Source organism: Balearica regulorum, chromosome 1 (assembly GCF_011004875.1).
Source record: "Balearica regulorum gibbericeps isolate bBalReg1 chromosome 1, bBalReg1.pri, whole genome shotgun sequence".
Classification (NCBI taxonomy): Eukaryota; Metazoa; Chordata; class Aves; order Gruiformes; family Gruidae; genus Balearica; species Balearica regulorum.
Window position 1 is genome coordinate 187,168,659 of NC_046184.1, and position 21,048 is coordinate 187,189,706.

The window sequence follows — 21,048 nt, forward strand, 5'->3', positions numbered from 1 at the left end:
GCGGGTGGTGGGCAGACCTCCCGGGCTAGGTCTTTAAAAGGGAAGGCGGTGGGGGTGTCATGACAAAAAACAAGGGAGAGCTCACCCCTCCGTTTGCCATTGCATGCAGAGGCAGTTGCACGTGCAGCAGCAGAGGCAGAGCGAGGCAGGAGGGGAGCCGCCGCTAGGTGGCGCCGCAGTGCCCCGCCCCACGCGCTGCCCGCGGGAGCAGTGTCGGGGAGGGGAGGGAGTGATGAGACCAGGCATGCGCAGTGGGCGCGCCTCGCCCGGGCCGTTTGCCTCCGCCTCCTGCCTGCGCTGCTCTTCCCCCTCCCCCTCACGGCGGCAGTGCCGCCACCACAGCGAGCGGGAGGAGGAGGAGGAGGAAGGGAAAGAGGGAGGCAGGCCGGCAGGCAGGTCCGGCGGCCCTCTCGGGTACCCCCAGCGGCGAGGCGGGCGAGGGGAAAAATGGCGACGCTGGGAGGCGAGTCGCAGCCCTTCCCCGCCGCTGTTCTGGCGGCGGCAACGGCCGGGGTGGGCGGCGGCGGTGGTAGTGGTGGGTCGCTGGGTTTGCAGGCGCCTCTGAACCGCGGTCTGGAGCGGGCGTTGGAGGAGGCAGCGCACTCCGGGGGTCTCAACCTGAGCGGCAGGAAGCTGAAGGAGTTCCCGCGCAGCGCCGCCGCCCTCAGCCACGACCTCTCCGATACGGTGCGGGCAGGTGAGGCCAGGCGAGGAACCGGGGGCGCGGAGGGGAGGGGGCGGCCGGCGTCGGTATCTGCCTAAGGAGGCGGAGGTGTGTGGGGGAAGGTGGGTTTCCCGGCGATTAAATCAGGGATTTAAATCGCCGGGAGACCCACCTTCCACTCCCCCCCCCAGGCATCCTAGTGACCCCCCAGCCTCCCTGTGAGGAGGACACCCACTCCCAACCCTTTCACTCAACCTCTGTGACATGAGGCGTTCGCTCTCCCCTGGGCCCGTTCCCACGCGGAAACTGAGCGTGCTCCCAGCTCTGCTTGGACCCTGTCTTTTATTTATTTTTTTCATCTCCCCTCCGCCTTGCTGTATGAGGTAGGTGTTTGCTCCCATATGGCTGGATAGCTGCACACTCCCTTCCATTCCCCCCCCCCCGCCCCCCACATTTGGTGAGGCAGAGCTGGCTCTCTACTGGTGCACTGGGGGAGTGTGTATGTGGGGGGGAATTCTTGCTCGCACCTGTCTTCTTCCCCCTCTGGGGAATGTGCATTTCTGTGCCACCCCTCCCTGACCACTGAGATTTGAGGTGGCAGCCAGCCTACCTTTGAATTGGTTGCATGAGGAATGCATATGAGTGCCAGGGTAGATACCTGGTCCTTCTGTCCCACTGCATGCAGGTGGACCCACCTGGCATGGAGGGGATGCAAGTCTGTATGTAACCACATTGACACTCACGTACCTCTGAACATGTCACCTGTTTGCATGCCACAGGTGGAGACATGTCCATAGGAACGCGTTTGCTCTGCAGCTACCCCAGGGAACATGCTACCTTTCACAAATGCCATTTGTCTGACACTGGGGTTGACATCCACCCTTGTATCCTTAAAGTCACGTAGACGTAATTCCAGTTCTGTATGCAATGCTATCTTCCAAGGCAAATTTGGAGAGGAATTGCTCTCTTCACAGACACTGTACATATTCTACAGCGGGGGACACCATCATTACATAAATCTGCAGAGGGGACAGGCCTGACAACCCTGCAGGTGGGAGTGGTGAGGGGAGGTGTATCCAGTCTTCATTTACCTTACCCTCACACCCTTCAACATGAAAAAAAAAGCACACTTATTTCTCACTTAAGGGGCAGTCCCCCATAAAAGTTCATATCTGTTTTCTTTCCCGTATTTGTGCCGGGGGTTGGAACCTAGTCCGTTCTTTACATAGAAGAATATATTAGTGTATTCCTAAGATCTTTAGTGTACTGCCTCCACATGCCCTTTTGTGTCCCCATTTGCCTGCTGAAGATAGTTGTGTTGTAACAGCAAAAGAGCAGACAAGTAGACACTTGTTCTTGTCCCACAAAACAGCAGGTGCTATACCTGCATGCAAACATGTGATAACATGAACCTAAATTCTCAACTACTCTTGTACCTATGAGGGTACCTATGCATCTCTGTACATGAAGACATACGTGCTTACTACAAACTTGTATCTTTCCCGGGTATAGGGAACAGAGTAATGTCTCAGATGTGTAGTAGATGGTATATGTAATTGTTGTGTAGCTCTGTCACTTGTTTGCTGTTGCTGAATGGCTTTCACAGTGGTCTGCATGAACACCTATATCATTGTATTGATAAAAGAGAAATATGAAGGAAACTTGATGAATGAAACTACCATGAATTGCCATGCTAACCATTAACTGACTCAGTAACAGATGTGATAGTGAAAGGGATAAAACATGATAGTGGAACTGCATGCAGTTAGAAGGACTGCTGGCTTGTCTTCTCAAGCAAGATGTTTTATCTCTTCTCTTTTTAAAGTTGTAGTCTAATGAAGACTTGACATAAGTAGTTTGGAAATGCAGAAAGTTAGCTTGATCCAAACTGTTAGAAAACAAAATTATGTACTGGAAAAAAATCCTTTGATTGGCAGTGATTACATGTTAGTAATTATATATTATGTAAGTATGTTCTGTACAAGCATGAGCTGTGTGTTGTAGGTATAGGAAGGACATGCTCATTACATGCTTACTTGTTCTAATAGGTTTTCTATTCAGAGGAGAGCTCAAGAAAAAAGTAATCTTTGCCTCCCAGCATTAATGTGCTTTTGTTGGAGTTTACACAGAAGACATTCAATATGGAATTAAATGTAGAATGGGATTTTCATTCTGTGGTGTAAATGGCAGTGTAGAGCAGCCCATGTCTTAATCTTGTAACAACAGCAGCCCTTTTTCCATTGTCCAGTTTTAGGAGAACTATGTGTTAATCTATAGTTACTTTATATTTTTGTAACAGCATGTTGTAACTGTTTAATGGAATTGTTTGCCTTGTGAGTTAAGTCATATGTTGATATATTTCTGAAAAATCTGTGTTCCTTTTCACTTGTTACATTACATAAGTAGAATATATAAACAGAAGAGACACTTGGCTTAAGCCCAGATTTCTGAAGCTCTTGGGGCAAACTCTTGATGGGAATTTTCTTTCTCACTTCCTTTCCATAAATGTGCATGGTATAAAACCAGTTCTTTCTTGTACTACTTGGACTGTGTCCTCACGGTGAGTGGCTTTTACTTTTGGATTTGATGTGCTGACATGTCTCTGAAGCTCTGAAACTTTGGTGGTTTGGGGTAGGGATAGCCTTTCACTGTTAAATTTTTTGCTAAAGAGGGCCAGTCTCAGTGAAAAATAAGGATAGTCGTTGATTTAGAGGCTAGGCTGAGGGATTGAGTTTAGAGATCTGAGGAGCAGGGGATTTCCAGAAAACTGAAACCATGTCTGCATCCTGACAGTGTTTTTGTGTTAGATACTGACAGTATTTTTGGATTGAGAAAAGGATGGTCTACACATACTCTCAAATGAAGTATTATCAAGCTTGTCTTCTAGAAAAGTTCTGAGTGCTTTAGGTAGATCTGAGAAGACAGAAGTGTTAGATTTTAAATTCTCTGTTCATGCATATTTTTTTTTTTCCTGAAGTTAGAAGTTGGATTTTATATAGGAATTGATACACTTACAAAAGGGATGTAGCTTGGTTGCCTTTAATAGCTGGGACTGAATTGCTTGACTTTTCTAGTTCTTATTGGAGTTACGTTCCGTAGTAACTGTAGAGGCTTAACTGTACTTGTCACTTGCTATTTGTACAGCTTCTTGGTATGTTCTTTCTCCTGTGACTTTTCTTTGCATTGAATACATCTTGCTTATAGAGACACAATAGGACATTTCTTCCTCAGACTTTCAAAGTTTTGCTCGAGCTGAGTGACCCAGTCAGGTGAACTTTCAGACAGAGTCTTTGCACGCAGAAGGGAGTTTGCGTGGTATGCAGTACTTTTAGAAGAAAATAAAATCTCCATGTAAAGTATCTTGAGTTTAGTCAGATGTTTTAAACCACATCAGTGCAGATGCATTGCAAAAACCATTTCAAAAATAATAAATGCTATTCTTATCACTTTTATTACAGGCTGGGTTATGCAGAAGACAGTGGCACAGTAATCACATAGTTCTTAAGTAATAGTATGCAATTATAGTCCTCAAAACCAGTGGGAATGCTGGAAGCACGTTAGTTTTATAAAAGAGGAAGAAAAAGCCCCAAAGCTGTAACCATGGCTGCCTGTATCACTTCAACCTCTTTCTGTAGGCTTTGGCTGTATTTCTGAAGACAGATCCTCTGAACCTTTTCTGGTGAATACCTGTTTCATCCATTTCTATTGTGTGGGTTAGGCACATGAGGAAGGATTACTTGCTACTGTTTGTGGTGACGTGGGAGAGAAGCAAATATTTTTTTTTAATCAAGTGTTAGATTGTTGGAAAAGAAATACACTGAATGCTAGTTTGGGCAGTATGAAATTCTGGAAAGAATATGTATTTATTTTTTGTGCTTTAGAATGCTCACTAAATGAAAGAATTCCTACCTGCTGTTTTTTAAAATGTTTATAAATGGACTGTGCTCTCCAGACAGTGCTGTGCTGAAGACATCTTAGCCTGCCTGGCAGCATCTTTGAAATAGTTGTTTGTACTGTAATTATGTATTTGTTTTCAAGATGGTCCAAAAATTTCAGTTTGAACAGCTATCTGAGAACCTGTAGAGTTTTAATTTTAGTTTTGAGGCACTTCACTTTGAATTTTGACATCTAAGTGCTTCTTGTGGGATCATGTAAATGGAAAAAAAACAACCCCCAAACAAATTTACAAGTTGTCTTCCATCACAATTAAGTCCAGTAATGCATTTGTTCGTACCCAACAGTTGGAAGTTCTTTCTGCTTGTCTTTCTGAAAAATTTATTTCTTGTTTTGGTTGAGGTTTGTTTCACTGATTCAGGTGAAATATGTTCCTTTCAGTCCTATTTGCTAATAATAATAATTTCTTATTTCCCATTTTTTAAAAAATAACTGTGTACATTAGATTGCCATAATTCATTCTCACTGATTTTTCTCCAGCTCCTTTATTAACCTAAGTCTTCCACTTCTGGGAATTCTTCTAATTATAGCAGTAGATGTGCAGTTGGTTCCACTTAGTATAAATGGAGGTTATACTGAGAAGGATGTCACACATACAGACTAGTTTTGTTTGTGCTACTGCACACTTTGATGAACTAAAAATGACTGCCAAATGGACTCTTCTTTAGAATTTAGTTATTATTTGGTCACCAGAGAAGAAAAGAGATTTGGTATGCCCCTCTCCTTTTAAGAATTCTCTCTGATAATTACTGCTTTGAATAGGTAGTAATTCATCATCTTGAATTCGTATTTTGATTACATTGTGGTTTTTTTGGATGAGGCTTCTTGAGAACCTTTCATTTTGCTCATTTTATCCAAACTCGTATCAATAAAAATAACATTTAACTGTAAATCTGAAAAAAAGAATAAAACTGTTTCATCTTTATGTGCAATAGTCAGTCCCTTCCTACAGCATGCCTGTGTTTATTTGAAGATTTCTAACCTTAGTTATTCTGTCTCTTGCGCAAATAATATCTTAAGTGTATTAAGACAGGGACAGAGGAGGAAGTATGTTTGTTTATTCTCACAAATGAATTGAATATTACCCTGCAGCCAAAACTTGTGAGATGTAACTCTCTTGAGATTACTATATAATGTGTCTTTCTATCAAGGCTAAAAAATGAAGATAAATGCATTTTTGTATCCAACAGTATAAATGTAATTTCAGACTGTATCTTTATAATTTGGTCTGTCTGGACATCTCTGTATTAACATATTCTAGTGTCTTTTTTTTCTCATAAGAAATGCTTTGTGAAAGAGCTTTACCAAATGAAATTAATTTTTTAGAAGCATAGACATGCTTAGCAACTTATGACTGCAGAATACCCTTTAAAGCCTTTTGGTCCTTTTTCTGTTTTTCTTCCCCGAGTCTGAGTATGTCCTTGCTTGTGGATCATATAAATGTCAAAGCTATTGACTCCTGTTGAAAAGTGTCTATTGGTTCTTTTGCCGTATAGAGTCTAGTCAGTTGTGCTTTTGAAAGTTACCTCTTTTGTCTGGAGATTTATGCCCTTATAGCTGAAATGCAGTCATCGACTTTGCAGGTGCTGTTAGGCATTTCTCAGCACAAAATAAAGTGAATTAGCTCAGAGTGCCTTTTATTGCATGAAACAAATTAGGAGTACTCAATTGCCTGGTTACTGCCACAGAATGTGGCTTGAGCAGATTAATGGCTTTCTACTATTGACTCTGTGTCTGTGTGTCCGTCCATCTCCTTCTCCAGTGTAGTTTGTTTTGTTGTTGTTGTTTCTTTTTTGACTAGCTTGCTTTCTTTGTAGAGAAGCTTCGAAACTAGTGCAAGGGTAGGAGAGATGACAGCCTAGAAATCACATGATGGGAAGGAGAGTGAAACCTCTAAATTTCAGCAGGAGTAAGCTCAGCTGTTTATTGAGCTTTTACCCTTAAAGTTAACTTCCAGTTTAGGGTGGCTCGTTTTTAAACAGCTCTACCTAGAATTGCCAAAGCCATGTTTGGCTATGTTGTGCATGTAAATGGATAAAGACTGCTTTTGTAGAAATGTTGTCACTTTGTGTGCCCTTGGCCCATCTGCTTTGGAAAAGACTGACTCAGACGTCCAGAAGTGATATTACCATAGTAAGGGTGCTACGGGTTCATTTTCAAATGCTTTTAGCAGAACAAGTTTGTTTTTGAAGATCCACTCGCATGTGATCACAGGCCTTGTGGGAGGTAGAACCCAAATACTCGTACAAGGCTTGTGTGTCTCCTTTTCTTCCTTCCCTTGGTCTATTTCTTTTGTGTCCTTGGCACAGAAGATGTCTTGATTTAGACATCTGTAAAACAGGAGAGACAGTGTGAATCATAATACAGTTACTATGTGTAGAGTTTTGAAAACACTAAATACTTTTGTGAGGGGAAGAGACCAGGGTAGAATCGAGTCTGACAAAGTAGAATGAGTATTTGCCCAGTAGAACTGTGACTTGGAACTAGAAGGGAGCAAATACCAATATAATGTAGGTTTGAACAAGAGAATGGATAGGAAGAAGATACTATTCAAAGGCGGAAGGTAAAGTATCACACAAACCGAGTGCAAAGTTATGAAATACTGAGTGAAAATCTGTGAAGTGGTGGAAGTGAAAGAAGGGAAAGGATTATAAGCAGAGAGGTGAGCTATATATTCTTGGTTGAGTGTAATGGCTTGGAATACTTTTCTGATATCTGTAAAACTGAGGAAAATTGATTTCTTGAGCAGTTACATTAATAATGATTAGAATTTTGTGAACAGAGAATTAGGAAAACATAGAGAAAATTATTTGACTCAACATACATAACATTTACAGTCTTTGTGCTACAAATAATAATATAAAATTCATACTTTAAAAGGTTAACTGTTGAATTTACATTTGGGAAGCTTAGCATCCAAGTGCTTGCAGAAGGAAAAGCCAGTGACATTTTTTGCTGCTTACAGAGTTGCAAGAGCAACCAAGACGAAGGGAGTGATATTTTGCATGTCAGAATGACCATTATAGGAAGGATAAGTAACTTCCCCAGGCCACAGACTGTTGATTCTGACTGCTATGTTCTAGCTGGCTATGTTAGCAAGATTTGTGAAAATTCCCAAGCTCGTTAAATCCCTAATTCACAATTAAAATTAATATAATTTAAATGGCACTTCTAAAACCAGAGAGGTATCCTTAATGTGTTCTGTTGAGGCCAGAATGATGAAAACAGGGTACCCATTTATTGTTCTCCCATGTGTAAAATTGAAAGAGCCAGAAATGTTATCATTGTCTTGAGTGTGCAGATCACTGTCCAAACTGGGAATGGGTGTTATGCCTCCTGTCTTCTGACTGCTCTCTGACCATATTTTGCAAGGTTATAATAGGCACATCAGAGTAGTTCTTTGGAAAGGTACTGAGGAGTTAAGCTTCTGGAGGAATAATTACTTTTCCACTAAATTTGTGGGTAGATGCATCTTTGTGGGAGGAGTTCAGTTCTAAAACTGTAACTCTTCTCCCCAGCCTCTTTCCCCCAAGGGTGTCTTGCTGGCCAGCTTGCCTTTTTATCCCTTTCTTTCCTTGTATGGTGCAGAACACCATAATATCTTTAAACCTCCTAACTATTTAAAAATAGAAAAAACAATAACAGTCTTTCGTCCTTCTATCCCAGTTTGTAGGAGAAATATTTTTAAAGGAAAAAAAAAAGTCTAAACTTGTGAGACAATGATCTTGGCAGAGCCAAATGAGAGTTAGTTTTGCATTTAATTTGGAGCCTGAGGTTTGCACTCGCTTTTGAAGCTGCATGAAATGTTTCATGTTCAGCTGAGCTTGTGGGAATTATCATCCTTTAGTTAAAAGCTAGCTGATAATTTCATGATGCCAATGTGAGGGAACTCTTCTAGGTATTGTTAGAGAAGTTACTGAAAGTAGCTGGAGGTTTGGAATATCAAAATAGAGTTCTAGAATTGGTCTTTATGATAAGCAGAACAAGAGCAAAACAGCTGAGCACCATGTTAACAGTGACCTATAAATGGATAAGGTTTTTCTGTTTGTTTTCTATAGCCGGGTGATTTTATTCCTTGGTGCAAGTTGCCGTCATTGTAATACTGAGTCTGGGGGATGTGAACTTGAACAGGTGGTACAGGTTCTTTTCCTTGGTTTGGAAATACTCTTTGTAGAATGGAGGGAATTATTTGTACTGAATAAATATGAAAATATGTTGGAAGATACTTGTTTGTTACCTTTTCTGTTTTTCAATACGCCAACTGCTAGCCTATATAAATTACAAATGCTGTAAAGATTATAAATGTTTTGTGTCTCCCTACAATTGTTTCTGCACTTTTCTTGATAATCCTTCCTTTTTGAAGTGGAGGTTGCCAATATCAAGGTAGACTTGAAACACCTGCTTTAAAAACAGAACTTGTATTTCTTTCCAAAACTACACTACTGTAAAATGCAAGATTGGTAACAGATTTAACTACTAGTTTTTTGATTTAACTATATAGACTAGTTAGGTGTTTTCTACTAATGCAGCCCTATAAATGCTTCTTTCTGGAAGAAAGACACTTCTGGGACAGCTGGCAATAATATATGGGTGGAGGATTTAAGGTAAATAGTTTTTTGACTTAAAGAAACTAAATTCAGCAAAAAAAATCTTGGAAGGCATGTGTCTTGATTTCATTATACTGTAGATTATAATGTAAAGTAGCAAAGTAACTCCAAATGACAGTTTCACTTTGATTTATTGTCTGTATGCAGACCCGTCAGCTTTTTTTAACATCTGAAGTCTGCATCTTTGGTTATGTTATTTGCAGTGACATCACTCCTTTGTAACCCTACATTAGGCAAAAAGTAAAAAAGAAAAAAATCAGCTGAGAAATAAAAAAAACTTTCAAATTTAAATATGAAAAGTATGAATGATAAGTTGGAACAGAAAGAAACAGGTTCATAAAAAGTGTGTGTGAGGATAAATTGGTAATCATTGAAACTGATGGAGAAGTTTTGGAAAACGTGCAAGAAATGGGTTAGGAAAAGAAAATTGAGAGATTAATCTAAGGAGTGGAGCGGGATACACCCTTGGATGAGGTTTACAGGATGTAAGGCAAGGTACCCAAAATACAAATATAACAGTTCATGTATAGGAAGAGCCTTGTTTCAGAATATAATGATAGTGAAATTGCTGACATGGTGAGCAGAGTTATTATTAAAATGACTTTTTTTTTTTACTGTTTTGACTGAACTTTTAACTGTTTATAAATTTAGGGACAGCAGAAATAGGGGGTAAAACTATTGAATACTTGACAGGTTGTGCCATTGCTATATTACTGCATTTTGAGCATAGTGAGGCCTAGCTGAAGTTATTCAGTTCAGTCTTTTTAAGGCATGGCAAGTGTAGTAACAACAAAGCTATCTGTTTGTTTGGTGGGGAAGGAGGAAGAATGTAGTGTCATTCATATGTTATATAATTGAAAAATACAGGCAGTGATGATGATTTCTGGGATGGGATTTCTGATCAAAGGAGATGATGAAAGTAGCCTTCTCAGCAGTTGGGGAAGATGCCCTGGTTATTAAACAGCAGCTGTGATTGGTTAATGGGAGAAGCTTAAACCCAGGTTTCCCATGCTTGTTGTATGTTGTGTTGGTAGGGTTTATTTTTAATTTTTTTTGAGTTCATCCTAGTTCAAGAACTCTGTCTTTTTGCCTTCCACGATGTACAATGTTGTTTCCCTGCTCGGTAAGTTTTGCCTGCGATCCCTGTTCCAAGATTTGAATTTCAGTCTGGCTGAATGCCTACTTTTTGCCTGTGTTTCATTTACCACCCAGTTTAGATTGCTCCGTGGTAGTGACTTGGTTTTTTTTTTTTCCTCACTCACACACGTCCTGTCACTTGCAAGTTTTACCAGAGGTGATATTTTTCCCTGCTTGGTAGTGTTTTTGAAGAAAGATGTATGACCAAGGATTTGTGGGGTCCATCTAAAATGTTTCATGTTTCCATACTTTGTCTTATTTTAAGACCTATCAGTACCTAGTATGTATACACCAAGATACTTTGTCATTGTGTGTAGTTCTTGATTATTCTTTTTGGTCTTTAATGAGCAGGTGATATAGTTTCTTTGTCAAAATGTGCAGAAACTAATAGAGTGCTGTACCAAATTATAGCGGTATTATAATGGTTGTTTCCATTCATCACCTGAACTTTCAAATGTGATGGAAAACTATCATGTTAGTTTGACAATGTGTAGTTTCATCCATTATTTTTCTGAGGTCGTTTGAGAGGGTGAAGGAGGCTGCTGAGTCTGAAATTGCTTGTTTTTCTTTAAGAATTTGGCATGTTTCTTCCCCATCTTTGGAACTGCCCACTTTTTTTTCCCATATTCCCAAATTCAATGTGAAAAGTAAAGGTGACCTATGGCAAGCTCTTTAAAGAAAATCTTTGATGCAAGCCATATGGATCTTATGATTTGAATTAAAAAATGAGCTAATATAAAATATCCAATAACTTCAATTTGCTAAAATTTTTGTAAGGGAATTTAGAGGCAAGACAGCCATTCTCTGGGTATATTCTTTTGTATCATCATTGTACAAGTTATTACTGCTATGTTAAAGTGTGTTGTGTGTAACTTTGACATTCAACTAATGAATCAGGAACTTCTAAGGGTGGAGAAAGTCTTGAATTTCTTGTATTTTGGTTAATTTAAAAGCTTTTTATGTAATTATATTGAGTGTTAATGACTGTAAGAGCTGATTTCTAGTTTTAGTTGGTCCTAGCATAGACCTTGTTCTATGTTTCTGTTAAAAAATTACCTGGTGAACCTTGCTCTTCTCAGTGAGTTATTTCATTGTTCTATAATGATGCAGGTTATCCATGGTTTCAGAGATTGAAAAAACTGAATAACAGAAATTTTGAACAGCTTAATCTAGATCTCAGAACAGATCAAGGGCAAAAAACTGTGTAAGGAATCCAGCTTTGGTTCTCTGGCTTTTATTTTTACATCTCAATCAAGACGGTGTAAGATATCTGGAAGAATGGAGGTTGAGGCATTTTAATTGAAGCTTTGTTCTGGAAGACGTTGGAATAGTAGTAGACGTAAACCTTGAAGCTTTCATTATGGTCTTAAGCCCTGGGAGTGACTGTAAATGTATTAACACAATGCAGAAATGAACAGCTCACTTTATAGTAGCATCTGGCACAGAAGCATGATAGTACAATTCAGAAATATTCAGTCTCTAAAAGAATATCACTATAGATTTGCAATCAGTTAAGAATCAGGTAATATGAAAGAGTATTAACTTCACAAAAAAATCAGTATTTTGGCAAGAAGTGGTGTAGTCCTGTCAATTTTCATATCTTTGTAAGTTTGGCTTCCTAGAGAACTGAAAAGGTTATTTTTGGCCTAGCGCCCAATGCTAAAAATGGCTTCTGGAATCTTACAGCTCAGTTTGGTGTTGAACAGTTCTGTGCGGTAGTAACATAACTGCAGTAATTGGTAGTCTCACTGAGGCATTTTAGTTATGCACTTAAATGTTAAGCTGTGGGAGATGTGGCCATGTGATCCTTCCAACATTCGGTTTATCAGAAAAATTTAAGCCATGTTTATCTGTGAAGCAATGGTAGCCTGAAAAAAAAGAGGCTCTTCTACAAGTACTCGTTAAAGGGGACTAAGAATGAGTGTAAAGTTTAGCCTTTACAAGGAAAGGCTCTAAAGTGAGGAAGTAAATCATGATATTGTTATGGGAATAGTGAAGCATGAGTGTTGCAGTTGAGACTATACGTACGAGAATAGAATGAGTTTCCGAAGTTTCCTTATGCTTCTGTCCAGTATAGTAGGATTTACCTTTAAAAGTGAAAAAACCCCCACATAAACATCCTCCCCCCCAAGAAACAAGTACACCAGTTACTGTATGCGAATGTGTGCTTATAATAAATGCAGAATTCTGAGTGATTTCTGAATAGTTTGGATGATTACATAACCAGGAGTTTGGAACAGTCAGGAGAATAATGAGGGGCTAAATATTTAAATATGAAAAATCTCATACCAGTCAAAGGTCTGAAAAGGAGACAACTTAGGAAAAGGCTGGATATTGTTTCCCTCTATATCCCTCCCAAATCTGTTTGCTTTTCCTCAAACTGTTTTATTGGAACAAGTGGGAATAATGCATGGTGCTGCATGAAAGTAAAGCTTTCCTGACTAGAATTGGTATAAAAATACAATTATATTCATTTTTTTGGCGAGTTAAATCAGCATGGACAAATTCTGCATGAGAATCAGTGTTGCTCTAGACATAGCTCATAAATATCCGTAAAACACTCATTCTAAAATCTCCTGAGAAATCAATTTTTTTTTTTTGTGTTCTAAATTTGCAGTTTAAGGCTTTGTCACACAGTAGTCTGGAAATATGGCCAAAATAAAGTGAGTTCTGATCAAATTTTAGATGGCCAGACAAGTGAATGACCATTCATTCTGTATCACTGCTAATGTTTGAGAGCTATCTACCTCCAAAGTTACTGTTTCTAAAATACAAATGCTTTTGTTCTAAACCGTTTATGAAAAAGAATCATTCCAGATCAGCTTCTATAGGATACTTATGCTTACTCTGCAGAAAGATTGAATTTTGGTTACCTGGACTAATCAAAAACCTTGCCAGCTGTCCTAAATACAGCGGTCCCTCTAAAACAGAATCTTTTGTTTCATGTTTTGATGGCAAAATAGTCAAATCTCTTTACATTTCTTGCTTACAACCTCTAGCCAAATAGTTTTATAGAATGTTTGCTATTTTAAAAAATTATTTTTGATATGGTACTTATTGAAGGTAACTTCCTCAGTTAACAGTATTTGAAGGAATTATACTGTCACTAAAAATTTTCTTTCCTTGTCTCTAACAAAACCATTTTATTTTTCAATGTTCTCATCATAGGAAAATAAAAATATTTGTGGTTAGAAGGTATTCTTCTGCTTGTAATTGATTCAGCTTGGAAATAAAAACAGGTATCTTTTGTGCTCAGTCTTACTGCATTTACATTATGTCATTGTGTGTGTATTTAATGTATTAAATGCATTATATATTTAAAAAAGAGTTTCATCTGCTCTACTTTATGAATGATACAGTTCTACTTTTTCATGAGTTTATAAATCCTTCCTTGATGCATGAAAATAGGAATAGCCTGAGCCAACCAAGATGCATGAAGAAGGTCAGGACATAGGGAAAAATATATTACTTTATTGGTAATTATTATGATTAAGTTTTTAAACTAAGGTTATACAAGCATAACCACTGTATATCTTTCCTGTGGAATAGTATAATTAAATCCATGGGAAGCAGTATTACAAAAAAGAAAATGGTAGCAAGCAATAAGCTGTTGTGGTTTTTAGGTTTATTAACAGGAGCTGCTTTTTTAGAGGAATTTCTCTAATACTTCAAGAATATTTAGTCACTTCTGTCATTCTTTACCAGATATATCTCACCTTATTTCATGCTGCTGTTTTCTTTCTGGGGCTAGTGGACTATACTTGTTGAAGCATGGAATAATTGATATGTCTTAACACTAAGAGAGATTTTTATGTTGATACAGTTTGACCGTTTGCCTTATACTGGCCATAAATTTCCCTGACCGAGTCTTTGTATCTAGGTCAGACATTTATGGGTCATATGTACTGTCTCAATTTTAAATTACGCCAGTGATAATAGTATGATTAATTATGTATTTCCTTTGCAAATAAATAAAAGAAATTACACACTCTATTTTGTATTTTAGCTTCAACTGAGCATTTGTTCTTTTTTCTTTAACTACTAGATCGGCTAATCCACTATATCAGACATGTACTCTTCTACAGTTGTTTATAAATTAATTTTTACATTTGTCTTTAATAAACTAAGAGCTTTGATTAATGAGGGATAATTCCTTTTACACGAAGATGCCACTGCAGTTGTCCATCTAGCTTCCTACTGAAAGGCACTGCCCATCTAACTAGGATAACAACACTAACTGGTGATAAAGGTGGATTTAAACTAACAGGACAGGTTCTGAATTGTGGTGTTGAGGAGCTGGCACATGATTCCACCTGCTGCCCCTGTTGTAGGGAAGGTAACCACCAACAGAGGAGTGGGGGCAGAGAGGAGGCTGCTAATATCTTACGTTGCTGTAGTGAATGTTGCAAGGGCTTGTGAGTCAGTCCTAACAGGTGAACCTTTGGTGTTCTGCTGTGAAATATGATTTCAGCTCTCAAATACTGTAATTTCATGAAACTTCATAGGTTTTTGGGTGCTTTAACCTTTTTATCATTTTTCGCTTAGTTATTAACTCAACAGCTGGACACAGCCATTTGTGAGGTGTTTTGCAAATACTGTCAGTGGGGTAATGTATGTTCAGCTTATTTATCAATAATTGCTGTTAATGCACCATGCACCCAACTTTCATGATAGTCATTTGCACCTTAGAGTCGGTGGGAGCTTGTGATTGTCATCACTCCAAGCTTACACTATCACTTCCCAAGACTAAGATTGCATTCTTCCATGTTGTATTGTTAAGTTTTCATATGACAGTTAAATATGAGCTTGATTGTGTCGAATCTATCGTGCTCCAGGTCCGTTTCTAATGTTGAAGAAGGTTTTAAATCAAATACAGGAAAAGTTGCTTTTTAATTAAGAATTCCTCCTTGAGTATCCATTCTAGAACTGATTGTTTGACAATTCTGTTTATAGAAACAGGATGTTTTCATTTTATGAAATGTGGATTTCTTGGGAACTCATTTTGAGAAAGTGTTTGTCTGCCTCCACCCTTGGTGGACTGCAAATGACATCAGATTTTTTTTAAGTACTATTGCTACGGCGAGTACATAAAGACCAGCTTTAGAAGTGTCAGTGACATAAAAGGAATTGCATGCCAAGCAGTCTTACTATTTAGGGTGAATTGGTGGTATTGATGTCCAGGTGATCATACCTAAGGCAATAGGCAAATAGAGTAGTAGGTGGTTTGGATTTTTACCTATACCATTTTAAATATTCTAAATGATTGTAGTGTAGGTTCCACTTTAGATCTTTTTGTGATCTTTCACCTTTCATCTTCACATACCCCTTCAATTGCCTTTCTTGGATGGCAAAGCTGCGTTCACTTCTTTCGGATCTCTTATCTGTGGTTTTCTCTCACTTGTGATATTTTTGGTTCAGCTGGCATTTGATGTTAGTGGTAACTTTTCCCTTTGGAAACTTTTGGTTAAGATCTAATTACTACTTCACAAAACCAGCTTCTTTAAACAGAATATTTGTTTGTAAATAAAAAGACAAGTATCAGTTAAAATATATAGTCAATTTAATAAAAGCCTTATTCTAACTTAATATCTACATGTTTTGGGATCATAGGATAAGTCAGGATGGAAGGGACCCCTGGAGGTCATCTAGTCCAACCACTTGTGCAAAGCAGGGTCCAGTATGAACCTATTCAATCTGTTCTTGCCAGCTGAAGCATATTTCATTTAGCGGATGCATTCCCAAGTATCTTGCATGCCCAGGTATTCCTCCTGTTGTGAATTCCGAGCATTTTCTTGGTGAAAGAATACCCAAGGTGATTAAATTTTGTTTATAACCTATGCAAAATTTACTACTCAGACACCATTTGTCTGCTGACATATTTACTCATAGACCTACTTGTAGAGTTTTGCTCCAGTTGTATATTGACATAAATCCCGACATAATTTGCATCTGTTACCAAATGCAGACCAATTCTTAGTCTGTCTACGGAATACTGAAGAAAGGACTTAAGTTAAAGCATCGTGGAAGTGCTTTTACAACACTTTAAAAGAGAATGTGATGATCTGGGGTATAGTTTTAAACTCTATTCTGGGTACGTTGAGGTTTTTCCATTTGAAAGATGTTCATGAGGAACTTGTAGCAGTCAAGACTGAAATAGTTACTAAATATTAGGAGAGACAGATTTGTTTAGATTGAGATAGTGTTGTGGGGTTTTTTTTTCCTTTTCTTTAAGTTCTCATGGCAACTGTGGAATGCCTGTGTTTAAAATGGCTAAACTGTTTAAGTGGTATGGCAGTAAATTTTACTTATTTGCTCTGGGTTAACCCCGCTAGGCAGATAATCCCCACACAGCTGCTCACTTACCCCTTCCCAGTGGGATGGAGAAGAGAATTGGAAAGGTAAAAGTGTGAAAACTCCTGGGCTGAAATAGAAACAGTTTAATAGGTAAAGAAAAAACTGCGCATGCAAGCAAAGCAAAGCAGTTCTGGGGTGGTTTGGGTTTTTTTTGACAATTTGCTGTGCAAATATGCAGGTAGGGTGAAAGACAGGTATAACTGAAGTTATTGGCAAAATCCCTTCTGACTGATATATGTGGGATTTTCCCTGTTCTGAATTTCTAAAACAAATTATACTTTATAGGACTAGGTTATAGCAGTGCAAGGTAGCTTACTGTCAACTCTTCTCTGCATAAACCTCAGCACAGGTTTATTCAACCTGTTTTCTTGGGAAGGTCTCCTGTCACGTTGCTGTATTTAGCCTGCTTTCAGCATCTGAATTTAGTTCAAAATAAGTTTCAGTATGTCTGTGTCACTGTGACTGTAGTAGTATAGATGTCTGTGTACAATGTGACTTTGCAATTGTAACTGCTGAAAGATAGTTATTCTTGCGAACTAGCTAGTGTGCATGGTCTTGGATGTTATGCCTTGGTTTTAATTCTTACTTTCAGACTGTCTTGGGGAAACTGTAGTGCTATATCAGCAGTAATGTAAATAATAAAATATTAAGAGAATTTGTTCTTCTATTATCTGAATGTTAGAAAATTATCTTCTGATATATATATTAACTGATATATTTTCATTGTATGCAGTGTCACTACAACAAAACTTCATTAGATATGGTTTTAATATGTGAAAGTTCTCGCCTGCCCCAGTTAGAGGAACAGAGTATATGATAGAGGACAAATACTTGTTTACCTTTAATTTCTTCAGAAAAATCACCAGAAACTGTAGCTGTTAAAAGCAAGACACTTAAAAGTTGTTTTCTGAATTTAATCAGATTAAAATCTGCGGCAGAACTCATCTGTGTCAAGACAATACCAGACTACTTTTACGATTCAGCCATATATTAGTGTAAAATGGTTTAGGTAATGAAATACACTGAGGGCTGTTCTACTCAGCATCACTATTGTTATGTGGGAATTTTTCTTTTTTTTTTTTTTTGCGTACAATATTATTAGCTTGAAGAATAGTAAAATATTTAATCAAGTGATGTCTTAGAATGTAATTCTCACAAAACTCACTTCCATTAATTGAATTTTCCATTCCGAAATGTGGTTACTAATATGTTTTCTACCTCATGCAACATGTAACAGTATTTCTAATTTTTTTATTTATTCTCATAACACCCATCAAAGGCTATAAATTTTCTGAATGGTGGATTTTAACTAGTGAGAACTTTCATGTTCTAAATGGAGAAGTTGATAAGGAACAGAAAAGGCAGTAGGTATGTTGGGAGGTGACAGATTTCTGAATAATGTTTAAATAATGTTACCCCTCCAAATGCAAAAGTTTTTGTGCTTTCTGTTAGCCTTTATGGCTAAAGGATTAGAAACAAGGAATAACTGTGGTATATTAGGCCACTGGCAAAATAGTAGCAAATGGAGTTATGATTTACTGTCTTAGCTGCATTGAATGGTTTTTAACACGGGTATCATTAAATCTCTGTCTCTTGTATTGTCGTCATAAATATTGTCTCTCTAAATTGGAGAGATATGGATTCGATGGGTGGACCACTCGGTAGATAAGGAATTGGCTGGATGGTCACACTCAAAGAGTTGTGGTCAACAGCTCAATGTCCAAGTGGAGAACGGTGATGAATGGCGTTCCTCAGGGGTCAGTACTGGGACCGGCACTGTTCAACATCTTTGTCGGCGACATGGACAGTGGGATCGAGTGCACTCTCAGCAAGTTTGCTGACAACACCAACCTGCGTGGTGTGGTCAACACGCTGGAAGGAAGGGATGCCATCCAGAGGGACCTTGACAGGCTGGAGAGGTGGGCCCGTGCGAACCGCATGAAGTTCAACAAGGCCAAGTGCAAGGTCCTGCACGTGGGTCGGTGCAATCCCAAGCACGACTATAGGCTGGGCGAGGAATGGATTGAAAGCAGCCCTGAGGAGAAGGACTTGGGGGTATCGATTGATGAGAAGCTCAACAGGAGCCGTCAGCGTGCGCTTGCAGTCCAGAAAGCCAACCGTGTCCTGGGCTGCATCAAAAGCAGTGTGACCAGCAGGTTGATGGAGGTGATCCTGCCCCTCTACTCCGCTCTTGTGAGACCCCACCTGCAGTACTGCGTCCAGCTCTGGGGGCCCCAGTACAGGAGAGACATGGAGCTGTTGGAGAGAGTCCAGAGGAGGGCCACAAAGCTGATTGGAGGGCTGGAGCACCTCTCCTGTGAGGACAGGCTGAGAGAATTGGGGCTGTTCAGCCTGGAGAAAAGAAGGCTCCGGGGAGATCTAATTGCGGCTTACCAGTACCTGAAGGGGCCTACAGGAAAGATGGTGAGGGACTGTTTATCAGGGAGTGTAGTGACAGGACAAGGGGTAATGGGTTTAAGCTGAAGGAGGGTCAATTTAGATTAGATATTAGAAAGAAATTCTTTACTGTTAGAGTGGTGAGGCACTGGAACAGGTTGCCCAGAGAAGCTGTGGCTGCCCCCTCCCTGGAAGTGTTCAAGGCCAGGTTGGATGGGGCTTTGGGCAACGTGGTCTAGTGGAGGGTGTCCCTGCCTGCAGCAGGGGGGTTGGAACTAGATGATCTTTGAGGTCCCTTCCAACCCAAACCATTCTATGATTCTAAATATAGTAAGCTGTAAGTTTTAAAGTAGAAGGAAGCACAGTGAGGATAGTCATTTAGTTTATATCCTACTATACTGCGTTTATACAGTTCGGTAGCATGTCAGTATTTTCCTTGGGGGAGTGCTCTATATTCCTTAATTTTCGTTTAAAATGTTTGTCAATCAGTGTACCTGGCAGTAAATTAACTGGAGGAAGTCAGTGTTTAAATAATATCATTCGACTGCATTATCCGAAATGTTTTTAGGGACTTACCACTGGATTTCCAGTGTGGTAATAGGTAGTTTTTTAGACAGCGCTTTCCTTTTTTTTTTTTTTTTTTTAAAAAAAAGATGTGGCTTTTGATCTCGTAAAACTACTATGTAAACACTGAACTGCAGGTACACCCTCAGCCATTTTTCTGTAGTTTACTAATTTGGAACAAAACTTGTAAATTCTGTAGCGTGAATCTGTTGTTTTGCAGTGTTTTAGAGGTTAACTTAGAATGGCACAATGAATACATCTGTACTGTATGTGAGATAAGATGACAAGGATACCTGTTGGAAATTTTCTCCCTTTTTTTGCTTTAACCTCTGTTTTACAGCAATGAAAAGTAATTACAGTTAATTCACAGAAGACTTGAGTCTTGGTGCAAATACCTACTGATCTCTCTCTGACACTGGGGAAAAATGAAGGGAACAGAAGATTGAGCCCACCTTCTCTTTCTGCCAAAAAACGAATTCTGAGGTGTAACCCCTTGAAAAGGGGCTTCTTTAAGAACTTTGCTTTTTTTTTCACTTGTGCAAGAAAATGAATCTGTAATTTGGAATGGTTATTTAATAAAGGAAAGTTTATGAAAGTGAATGTATGATTAACTTGTTTTTGTCAATTTTGTTTTAAATGGCCTATGTTGGAAGTTAAACTTGAAAAAGCAGTATTTAATACCAAACAATAACTTACAGCTGATAACAGAAGGACATTGCATTGCACACTTAAATACCTTTGTACTTGTAACTGAATCTGTTCATTTATGACTGTATGGAAAAATCTTTTGCTACTTTTATGTGCCTTTTTTGTATGGAGAGAGTGAAATGCTTCAAGTGAATGAGATAAATATTAAAATCAAAAGTTAACTAACTTAACAAAATAAATACAAATAGATTTACAGTAGCCCTAATACCTCTCTGACCAATAATTTACAATATCATGTACTTCTAGCAAATGGCGAGAGTCACTGTGTAATCATATTTCCCAGAAAGCTAATTTTTATTTCAGAATAAGTTAACTGGCCTCTGCAAAGGCTAGTTGAGTCAGAATTTCTGAAGGTTACCACATCAGTCTTCCATGTTTTGGTGAGACTACCTGACCAATGTTTGTGCTTCATGTTTGATTGTAAAGCTTTGAGGGAAATTTAATTTATAGATCTCTGTTACTTTTTATCCTTGTTTAACTTGTGCGTGTATGTATATCTTAGTCAATTTTAGGGCGCGCTCAGCCTTTGTAAGGGAGGTAGGGTACTTACTTGCCAGATAAAGCCACAAATAAACCATGAGAATGTATTTCCTTAACAGACTATTCCCTGGGGTAAATATTCACATGAAACCACGTTTGTTTTTAGTTTCACAATTATATGCA

At 38.8% G+C, this 21,048-nt stretch overlaps 1 protein-coding gene across 5 annotated transcripts in view; it reads left to right on the forward strand.

Annotated features, from left to right (window-relative positions):
* Positions 1-260: 260 nt before the first annotated feature.
* LRCH1 (leucine rich repeats and calponin homology domain containing 1) overlaps positions 261-21,048 on the forward strand; it is a 132,401-nt gene continuing 111,613 nt past the window's right edge. For 4 of the 5 annotated variants that reach the window (XR_012833302.1, XR_012833303.1, XR_012833304.1 and 1 more), the window contains exon 1: positions 310-697. Coding sequence is in view for 1 of the 5 variants with exons in the window: in XM_075741831.1 (XP_075597946.1) it covers positions 448-697 (250 nt within the window). In the remaining 4 variants the exon portion in view is untranslated. Of the gene's footprint in view, positions 698-21,048 lie in introns of all 5 variants that reach the window. The other variant, XR_012833305.1, reaches the window with a different exon arrangement.